Source organism: Hipposideros armiger, unplaced genomic scaffold (assembly GCF_001890085.2).
Source record: "Hipposideros armiger isolate ML-2016 unplaced genomic scaffold, ASM189008v1 scaffold_477, whole genome shotgun sequence".
Lineage (NCBI taxonomy): Eukaryota > Metazoa > Chordata > Mammalia > Chiroptera > Hipposideridae > Hipposideros > Hipposideros armiger.
The window spans coordinates 264,754-275,209 of NW_017731827.1; the positions used below are offsets into that span (position 1 = coordinate 264,754).

The 10,456-nt window shown below is 57.2% G+C and overlaps 1 protein-coding gene across 2 annotated transcripts; it reads left to right on the plus strand.

The window, feature by feature from the left end:
• Positions 1–219: 219 nt before the first annotated feature.
• NBL1 (NBL1, DAN family BMP antagonist) lies at positions 220–10,179 on the plus strand. Of its 2 annotated transcripts, XM_019666740.1 has the most exons (5): positions 220–917; positions 2,909–2,912; positions 7,141–7,329; positions 7,453–7,564; positions 8,661–10,179. In XM_019666740.1, exons 1-5 carry the CDS (start codon positions 713–715, stop codon positions 8,922–8,924), a joined length of 774 nt encoding a protein of 257 aa, XP_019522285.1. In that variant the 5' UTR covers positions 220–712; the 3' UTR covers positions 8,925–10,179. The 2 variants fall into 2 exon arrangements, with proteins under 2 accessions (XP_019522285.1, XP_019522284.1); XM_019666739.1 differs by lacking the exons at positions 220–917; positions 2,909–2,912 and having other exon boundaries at positions 7,135–7,329.
• The last annotated feature ends 277 nt before the right edge of the window (positions 10,180–10,456 follow it).

Consider the following 10,456-nt stretch of genomic DNA (forward strand, 5'->3'; position numbering starts at 1 on the left):
AAATAGTCTCCCAGGGTCGGAGGAGTCAGAATAGCTTCCTAGACCCGGTAAAAGAAGCGAAACCCTCCCCCTACCTTCCGCCTGCCCCCGGGGCCTGGCCTGGGTCACCCTGGAATCGAGTCTGGGGCAGGGGGAACCTGCCTTTCCGGGGGCTCAGTTTTCTTGAAAGTTCCACCCCCGCGAGGCGGCCTGGACAACAGGGCCCTGCTGCCGGCCACCTGCCCGCCCGCTCCTTGGGCGGGGCGATTCTGATCTTTTACAAGCAGCAGTAAAGGGGCAGCTGCCTGCCTTGGCGTGGCCAGGGGCTTGGCAGGCAACAGGGGAGAAGGGCACATTTTCAGGCTTTCTGAGGCCCTCGCCCAGCTGGAGGACACCAGCCTGTAACTAAGGGAACCCCAGGAAAACAGAGGTCAGGGCTGGAGGCCAAAGGCTGGGCACTGGTGCGGGGTGGGAGGAGTGCGGAAGCAGTGTGTCAACAAGCCCCTCATCCTTTGTTACTGTCAAACTACCAGCCTCCTGAAACTCCCCCAGATGCTGGGGCTGCTTGGGTGTGGTTTGCCTTTAGTTGGGGCCAAAAAAAAAAAGGGGGCGAAGCTGGAGCATTTCCTTGGTGACCCCCATGCCTCTCCCCTCACCCCTGCAATCTGGACCTCTTTCTCCTGGGCCTGTGTGCGGGAGGGGTGGATGGGGCTGAGGTGCCATGCATTAGCCCATGGACATATCCTCGTTCTTTCACAGTGAAATCTCAGACCCTCCACCCCCAACCCCAGGGGTCAGATGCTGGGGAGCAGGCAGGGATGCTGGCGAGATCTACAGGGGGATTTCTGCTGAGCAGATGTGTGGGCCGGCCCTGCAGCAGCAGCTCATTAGCATAGATTTGTTTTGGAGACAGCTGTGGGTCTGTGGGCAGGAGGGCCGTGGCCTGAGTTGGGGGCGGTGAAGCCAGGAAGGTGGAGCTGCCTGGCAGAGGCATGCAGGCCTTTTGGGCCTGGGCTTGGCCCTGCGTGTCCGCCCCCTGGACAGTTGGTTCATGCTGTGCCAGCGCTGACGGAGGAAGGAGGCCACCCTGCGGTGAGGCCGGGGTCATGGAATCCCAGTGGCCTTAAGCAACGGCACAGAAGCCAGACTCCCTTTGAGGGGATCTGCTAAAATGGACCTTCCCAGGCCGTGCTCTCTATTTTACAGACGTGAAGCTTAGGGAGGTGAAACTAGTGGCCAGTGGCCTGCTCTGTAACCCTTAAACTCTCTTTCCTGCAGGCACATAGCGAGCCAGCCAGTGAATGAGCTTGGGCCTGAACTTGCCCTTGGACCCCAGAGTGGGCCTGGGAAACCACCTGTGGCCTGACACTGTCTGGCCGCCTTTTCAGTTGCACCATTTGCGGAAGTCCCTGCGCCGAGTCCAAGAACCTGCAGTGACTGCCCCGCCCTTACTGATCTCCAAGCTGAGGGCCACAAACGCCACACCCTCTGCACTTAGCAGCATGCACAGTCTGGCAGCCGGGCCCTGCCTGTTTTTTCTAGAAGGCACTGGTCTCCCCTGGACCCTGTCCCTTCAGTCAGTGGCCCAAGAATTAGAGCCTGAGTGGGATCTTCTCCCCCTCAGCTCCCACCCTGGCAAGTGAATGTGTGAGTGAGGCAGCACTGGACAGTTTATAAAAACCCTTCCTCTCGGTTGCTTGGGTTCCCCTTCAGTCCGCTTTCATCAGGGCAGGTGCAACCTTGGGTGTAGATATTCTCAGGACCACCCAAGACCCGGTGCAAGGGAGGGACGGGGCGTGGGCAGAGTTCAGGGAGGATGTGTGGCCCAGGCTGACAAGCATTAATGGTGACATTTACTGAGGAGTTACCCCGCGATAGGAGCCCTATCCGGAGGTTTCCTTGCACAACTGCCCTATGAGGTGGGTATTACCACTACCCCCACTTTGCAAATGAAGAAATTGAGGCAGAGAAAGGTTACAGTGGCTGAGAGAGTGTGTGTGTGTGTGTGTGTGTGTGTGTGTGTGTAGGGACTGGATGTCTTCTACCTAGAAAATCCTATTGTGCTGGGCCATACGCAACCCTGAATATTCAGATTTACTTAAAAGGGGAAATGGGGAGCGATCATTCACTTGTTATACAAAATCGAGTGATCATTCACTTGTTATACAAAATCGAGTCTTTGCTCTACAAAGGGCTTCACAGTGGGTGGGGGAGGGCCTGAGGGCTCCCTTGAAATCTAGGCCCTTCCGGTGAATTTAAGACTTGATTCCAGGCCGTAGGGTGGGCGGACCCTGTCAGTGGTGCTGTTATGGGGGTCCTTCTCTGGGGAGTTGGGCTGTCGCTCCCGACTTGCTGGGCCTCAGAATCATGTGGGAGCCCATACAGATTTCCCGGGCCGCTCCCCAGACCTGTGGGGCCAGAATGTCCGGGGCTGGGACCAGGCCTCTGAGTTTTTGGCACGCACCTTAAAGAAGATGCCAGGTTCTGGTCCGTGTGGAAACGGAGAGGACCCCGCAGACCCGACCCCGAAGCCCGCGTTCTTGCTGCCCCACTTCCCAGCCTTTCCCCAGGAAGCCACCGGGGCAGGTCTCCTGTGTTTGCACACTGCCCTCTTTCTGCTGTGGGAGATAAGGGTGGCCACTTCCTGTGCCTCAGTTTCCACAGTGCTGCAGTGGGTCAGCCCGTGTCCCTTTGGGGACCGGCCTTTCTGTGTCGTTGGCAGCCTCATTGCACGAAGCCTCCAAGGACCTGGAGAGCTTGGATTTGGCAGTGGACGGTGGGGTGGGAAGAAGGCCCCTAGCCCTGGGCTGCGGTCGCTCTCGCTGAAGCCTCACCTCCACTCTGAGCAAGCGCAGTATCGTACCTTTGCAAGGCTCTGAGGAGCAGGGCTCAGGCACGGCCGCGCTCTGGTCTGCGGCAGAGTTGGGAGTGAGGTTCGAACCCTGTTCCTGGGGCTTCCACCGGAGTGTTAACAGGGATGAGACACACGGCTGCTGGGGCTTGGGCAGGGGCAGGGAGCCACGGGCCTCATGCCCACTCCAGACCTTTCCCCGGATCCCCGGATGCTTTCACTTCCTCCATTTCCTGCTTCCTCCTCTGGGAACCTTTTCATCTGCAAAGGTAGCTGGTGGTTACCCCGCTGCTGTCCAGGTTCATATTTCTGTTCTGTTTTACTGTTTACTGGTTCTAACTGTTGTGAGCACTTTTACGTATATTCACTTAGTCAGCCCTTACAACGGAGGCACAGAGAGGTAAATTGTCAGTAGTAAATCTCTTTTTACTATTTACTTTTCGGTAAATCTCCAGCAAATCTTTTAACCTCTCTGTGCCTCGGGTTCTTCATGTATAAAACGGGGGAGATAAGAGTGCCTACTGCGTAGGGTTGTTGTGAGAACTGAATGAGTTTCTGTGAAAGCGCTTAGAACACTGCCCACTGCCTGGTGTGTAGTTAGCACCAGCTCTTACTACCCCCTGCAAGGCAGAGAGAGGCTGTGCTGGGCTGACTGGGATAATTCCCTTTCCTGCCTTCGCTCATGCAGGTCCCCCAACCAGGAGCTCCCTTCCCCTTCCCACCATTGGTAATTAGTCGTGATCCTGTATGAAATCCAGAATTAAGAACCTCTGTTCCTTGCCCCCCCAACACCAGCCTCTGACTGCCTCTGCTCTAAACAACTTCCTCTTACCCTACCTGCCTGCCTCTCCCCCTCTAGGCTCTGAGCTCCTGAATGGGTGCAGGGTCTGGGACCCCAGCTCCCCTCTCTGGACCCTGGCCGTCCTGTCCGTCATCCTAGAAGGTGCTCAGTAGATGAGCGTGGGACTGCAGGGGAACTGCCTAGCTCAAGGGGAAGGGCATTGCTTGGCCTGACTCGCTGGGGGGACTTGGGGCAGCCCCTTTGCAGTGCAAGGGGGATCAACCCAGGGATACCCTTTCCCACCCTGGCGTTCTGAGAGCCCCAGTGACTTGCTGTGTGACCTTCAGAGCAGGAGGAAGGGCTGAGAATCTGTGGGTGAGGCTGTCAAGTCTCAGGAAGGAAAGTCCCACTGCTGTATAAAAACATTAGCTGAGCTGCTGCTTGAAAAAAGAAAACAGAATAAACCAATAAAAAAATAAAACCTGAAAGCAAAGAGCCCACCCCAGTGCTTGGGGTGGGAAGCAGCCTGGGTTCTTAGGGGCTGGGAGTGAGGGCCAGAGGAGGGCGGGCATGTCCTGATGGCAAACGTGTGGGAGAGACTGGCCTGGCGCCCTCCCTGCCTCCCAGCCCCCAGCTTTGGTTCTGATACCTGCACAGGCTTTCCCATGATCCCCCAGGGCAAGAGAACTGGCCTGAGTTGGGTGCCTGCTGGGCGCTGGTGCTTTCATTGCATCTTCCCAGTTGTTTTCCAAGGAAAGTGCTATGCTCCCTGTTTTAGGGTTGAGGTAGGCAGGTGCAGAGAGGTAAACTTTATTTCTGGAAGTCACACAGCTCCTAGGCGGGATGGCTGGGACTCAAACGTGGGAGTCTCTAGGGGCCATGCGGGAGGGAGCCCAGGCCGTCTGCTGGAGCTCAGGGCTGCGGGCCTGGGGAAGCTGAGCGTGGCCCCAGCCCCGTCCTCCGGGGTCCTGGCCAGGGCTTGGGGAGAGGCTGGGCTGGCGGTTTGGATTACAGCGCCCTCTCTGTGGACACAGCTGGCCTGAGGATTAACTCTCAGCTGTGTACTAGAACAGGGGGAAGATAAGGGAGGTGGCCTTCTGCCTCGGTGTATCTCATTACTCCTCAGCTTCTGCCACAACGTGACCCTAATAACCAGTCCCGTCCCCTCAGGCCAGCGACTCCCCTAAAACACTCACTGTTATCTTCCAATAAATCTTGTTATTGATTTCAGTCTCTACTCACCGCTGTTAGCCTGGTGCTGGTCCACTGCTTCAGTTCTAACCTCTCCTACTTCCAACTCCAAATCAGACCTGAGTGCTCATCTCCGAGCTTTCACTAAAATCCCAATCTCAATTCCAAATCCTAAGGAAACCTGCACGTCACTCCTTGTCCCCGTCGCCTCCCTGGCCCGACCTGCCCTGACTTCCTGAGGAATGGTGATGGGGTCAGGTATAGGAGCAAAGTCCCCAGATTTCTCTGAGGTCTCTAGGGGGCCAGTCCAGCCTGGGGAGGCCCAGGGGGCTCTGACCTCAGGTGACCTCTGGGCCCTTTCTGGTCAGCCATGGTCAGGCCCTGAGTCAGAGGCTAATGCCCTGGGGAGGAATGGGCACCATTAGGAGTGAGGAAACTTCTTGGATGCTAAGCCTGCTGAAAAATGAATTAGGTTGGCAGTTAGGAACAAGTCCATTTTATTTCATTAGGATGTGGTTGTAGTGAAAACACGGGCTTTGCTGTCCATCTCGTGAGTGAGACCGGAAACGTGTGGGTGAGAGCCGGGCCGGGACACAGACTGATCTGGGATGGGGACAGACTGTCTGGACTCACCTCCTACTGCTCTCCCCGCTCCACCCCTCCCTGCTGGGCTAGGAGCAAGGGTCACCCAGGCACTGGCATCCAGTGAGACGGGACGCATCTCACTGGAAGGCCTCCTGCAGGGAGATGGGGCAGGAGCTTCGAGGACTTGCTAGATGGAGAGGACAGAGTGCTGTGGAGGAGGTCACAGCCCTGCAGGCAGGCCTTCCCCGCAAGCTCGGCGGAGCCAGCCCACCTGGGCTTTTCACTGCAGGAGTGGGCAAGACCCCCCAACATTCTCCCTGCTTCCTGGACACTTGACAAACTACCTTCCACTTTTGGCAGAAAGTGGGCCGAAGGTTGTTCTGAATGGGATGTCACCCCCAAGCCACCCCTACTCCAGTGCTGGGTGTCCATGGCACCAGTGGGACAGTACATGGCCCCTGCTCCTGATTCAGCCCCACCAGGCTCCTCTGGGGACATCCCAGACTGACTGAGCTGGACTGGTTCCCAAGTCTGGGTGCATATCAGAAACCTCCAGGAGGCTGTTAGAAATTCAGACCTTCACCCACCCTAGAACTTTCACTCCACAAGTCCCCAGGGAATTCTGAGGCTCTCCCAGGCTTGGAAACCGGTGGTCCAGGGCACCTCACTCGTCTTAACAGTTCACTGGGGTCTGAGTATCCAGGGCCACACAGCATGTGTTGGCATCTGACTCCCAGTCCAGCATCCTTTCCCCACAGGACCCCCTTGCAGGCATTGCTCTCCTTTCTGAATCTCTCCAAAGCCTCCTTCCTCCACTCTTTTTGAGGCGGGGCAGTGGGCGAAACCTACAGAAGATAAAGGCGGGGAACGTTGGGAATGCCCCCTTTGCTGGGATCTTTGAGACACACACCCTGCCCTGCAGCACCATCTGCTGGCAGGTTCTGGTATTGTCCCAGATAATTTACGGAGGGGTCAAGGGCTTGGCTTGGGTTGTCTCCTGCTCCGCTAGGGTTAGGATGGAGCTGGGGACAACGATGTATGTGTAGACTCAAGGCTCAAGGCTCTGGTGGGGCATCAAAAAAAAATTCCGTTTAGTTCAGGGTTAATTTTTTCACCTGAGGTCCGGCCAGCCAAAGTGGCCCAAGAATTCACAGTGACATGAAGATGGTTAGCTTTCCCGTCATCAAAATACTGACAGCCATGGCAGTGTGTCCGGGACACATGCTGGATGGCCAGCCATTGGGAGCAAGCACTGTGTGGACAATTTTTTGTGTTTCCCCGGAGGACCCACAGCATCAGAGTGAGGAGGAAGCTAATGATTGCTCACCACGTGCTTGAAACTCAGAGTCCTATTTAGTCCTAACCGCAACCCTTTGCCATGCACATTATTCTCATCCACCGCTTTTTAGATGAAGAAACGGGCACAGAGATGAAAAGTAACTTGCTCAAAGCTACCTAGTAAATTATAAAAATAACTAAACACGTACAGAGTGTGTTATCTGCTAGCCTCACTGAGGACTTCTCATATACCTTCTTTAATCTTCATGATACCCATCGGATGCACATAGTAGCAGCCCTAGTTTTGAGGTTCATAAGGGAGAAATAACTTGTCCAAGGTTGTGCTTGGCTAGTAAGCTAGGATTTGAATCCAGGCAGTCAGGTGTCAGAGCCCATGCTTGTAACACTACTGCCCGCCCTGTGCCCAACCACCTGAGCCTGGCTGGCCTCACCCAAAGCATGTGCTCAGTTCTAGGGCTCTAAAGGCCACGGGCATGATGCTTCGGGTCCTGGTGGGGGCTGTCCTCCCCGCCATGCTGCTCGCCGCTCCACCCCCCATCAACAAGCTGGCACTGTTCCCGGACAAGAGCGCCTGGTGCGAGGCCAAGAACATCACCCAGATCGTGGGCCACAGCGGCTGTGAGGCCAAGTCCATCCAGAACAGGTGGGATCCAGGGGGTTGAGTGGAGGGGATGAGGACAAGGGCCCAGGAGGGAGGAAGAGGGCAGGGCTGCCCATCCCTGCTTCCATCACAGGGTCTTGGGCACGGTGACCTCTCCTCCCACAGGGCGTGTCTAGGACAGTGCTTCAGCTACAGCGTTCCCAACACCTTCCCGCAGTCTACAGAGTCCCTGGTGCACTGCGACTCCTGCATGCCAGCCCAGTCCATGTGGGAGATTGTGAGTACTGCTGCCAGCCCCTGCCCAGCCTCCGCCTGGCGTGGTCTGCCTTTCTAGCTTTGTCTTGCTCTTTTCACCTTCTTTACTAACTTGACACTTGACACCAACTCACTTCCTTTCAGTCTCTCATACTTGCTGTGCTTGTTCCCACCACAGGACCTTTGCTCATGCTCTTTCCCCTGTTTGGAACGCTTTTCTTCTCCTCCTCACCTAATTGACTTCTAGTTATCCTTCCGCTCTTAGCTCAAGCGCCATTTTCTCAGGGCCCCTTTCCTGATCCCCCGTGTGCCTCTGCTTTGAGCAGCTGTCACATCCCCAGTACCCATCTGCATTTGGGTGACTTTGACAAGTCTGTTTCCTCCACTAGACTCTGAGTTCTTGAGGGACCGTGCCTGTCCTTGTGTCCCCAGAGCTGGCGTGGAGTTGGTGCTCTGTGGAAGGAGGGGGGAAAAGAAAAGGAAGGAAAGAAGGGTAACAGGGCAGAGCAAGGCGCCAGAGGTGGCCCTACGGGGTGAACCTCCGCTGGGCTGGAGGTTTGGGCGGGGGCTCTCTGCGGAAGGCTGGCTGAGCTCAGACCCAGAGGTTGAGGAGAAGGTAACGGCACAGCATGGGGCAGGTGGTAGGGGATGGGCTGGGTGAGGACCTCCTTCCAAGTAGCGGGAACAGCGTGTATAAAGCCTCAGGCACATTAGTCAGTACAGGTGAGGGGAGTGCCCCAGAGTCAGGGTGGAGAGGTCCATCAGGAGCAGCCTCATGGTCCTGGGTGGCCTTAGTAAGGAGCCAGGGTTTGTCTCCGAGTGCAGTGACACGGGAGCATTGAGGGGAGTTTTAGGCAGAGGCAGGCCACATTGGATTTTCCCCCTCTGGCTGCCGTGAGAGGATGGAAAGGAAGGTAGCAGGTCTGGATGTGAGGAGATAAGTCAGGTGGCCCCTGCAGGGACTCAAACCCCTCTTCCCCCGGATGGTCCCACAGAGCTAAGTAGGGTATCAGGTTGGCTCAGGATTCGGGGGTCTCTGGGATTCCTGGTCCCATGAGACCTCCCTGCCTGCCCCAGGCGTTGGAAATATCTCTCCCCTTCTCTCCTGCCCTCTCCAGGTAACCTTGGAGTGCCCTGGCCATGAGGAGGTGCCCAGGGTGGACAAGCTGGTGGAGAAGATCCTGCACTGCAGCTGCCAGGCGTGTGGCAAGGAGCCTAGTCACGAGGGGCTGAATGTCTACGTGCAGGGCGAGGACGGGCTGGGCTCCCAGCCGGGCACTCATCCCCACCCCCATCCTCACCCCCACCCTGATGGGCAGACCCCTGAGCCCGAGGAATCCCCTGGGGCCCCCCACGCTGAGGAAGAGGGGGCTGAGGACTGAGGCCCCTGACTCTTCCTCCCCTCTCATCCCCTGTGGAATGCTGGGGGAAGTGTTGGGGGGAGAGGCTGATGCCCCCCTTTGGCACTGGATGGACTTGGATTCAGACTTGGACTTGGAATGCTTCCCGGTTGCCATGGAGATCTGAAGGGAGGGGTTTGGAGCCAAGCTGCACAATTTAATATATTCAAGAGTGGGGGGAGGAAGCAGAGATCTTCAGGGTTCTTTTTCGGAGGGGGGGGGGTTTCTTCCTTTTTGCCTCCTAGAGACATGCCTTTGGGAGGGGGAGGAAGTTGGCTAAGCTGCTGAGGTGGGGTTGAGGCCATCCAAAATGGCGGGAGCCAGGCTAAGGCCCACGCAGCCTCTGGTGGGCAGGGCCCCTGGGGTGCAGATAGTGAAGCTGGGCCCTGAGCTGAGGGTGGGCACCTTGCCCACAGCACCCCTGAAGGAGGGGCTGGGTCTGGGCTAGGGAGCAGGGAGCTGCAACCCCACAGACTCCCCCAAAGGCCTCCCACCCCACTCGCATCCCCAGGGAAGCTCCTCCCAGTGGCACTGAAGTGGTCCTCCCTCCATGGTTGGGAGTCAGGCCTGGGCAGGACCCTGCTGACTCATGGCCCTGGAGCTGGGGGCCAGGCTCTGTGGGCCTCTGGCTTCCTTGGCTTTACACGGGATGGAGGGAGACAAAGGAGGAGGCTTTGTGGGCCAGGGGGTGGGAGTGATCCCCTAGCCCATTGTCACAGAAGAGCATCCCTCCCTCTTCTTCTCTGAGGTCTTAGTACCTCCCACTGTTCCCGACGTTCTAGGCCCCTCAGAAAGCTGAGGGAGCCAGTCTCCACCTGTTAAGGGAACTCTTTCTAAATATCTGATGGTGGGGAGGGGTTTCCCTTTCTCAGAGGTTCCATGGAGGGACCTGGGTGGGATGGACTCTGGCTGAGCCTCAAGAAACGAGGAAGAGATGAGTGAGGCCCCTGCGGGCGGCCATTGTTTCCTGCAGCGCTCTAGCCGCCCGCTCCCACCAGCCTCCCCCTTCCAGCAGCACTTTAACCCTAGAGGGGGCCGGGAGGCCGGGTGGGGACAGCGCAGGGCAGAACACCCCTCAGTACCCAGAACTGCCTGTGGCTGCTCTTCTGTCCCCAGGGTGGCTACCAGCCTCACCAGCCCCCATAGCTATCCTGACAAGAGCTTCTGGAGCTTGTAACCAGTAGATTGTCTCCCTGACGGACCCTGAGTTTTCTCATGAATAAATGTGTTCAATGCCTGTGTCCTCGTCACTGGCTGTCTCTGCTGACCCGGGTTTCCTGAGGGGCCCGGTGTCAGGGCCTAGGGAGAGGGGCAGTGCAGACCCTTCACTTCCCTGCCATGTTGTGCACCTCCGGCCCCTGTTCCCAGCTCCCTTGGCCCCTGGCTGCCCATTTCTGGTCTTGCATATACCTTGGGTGGGCCTCCCCAACTAAGCTTTTCTGAGTTTGACCCTTGGTCCCTTGGGCTTGCCTCATGCCATCTCTTCACCCTCACAGTGACCCAGCATCAATCAG

Excerpts from the sequence above, each read along its gene's own strand:
- NBL1 (XM_019666740.1), top strand. The coding sequence starts at position 713 with ATGGACATATCCTCGTTCTTTCACAGTGAAATCTCAGACCCTCCACCC. Across the intron at positions 7,330-7,452 it reads GCCAAGTCCATCCAGAACAG|GGCGTGTCTAGGACAGTGCT; the intron begins GTGGGATCCAGG and ends CTCCTCCCACAG. Across the intron at positions 7,565-8,660 it reads CCCAGTCCATGTGGGAGATT|GTAACCTTGGAGTGCCCTGG; the intron begins GTGAGTACTGCT and ends TGCCCTCTCCAG.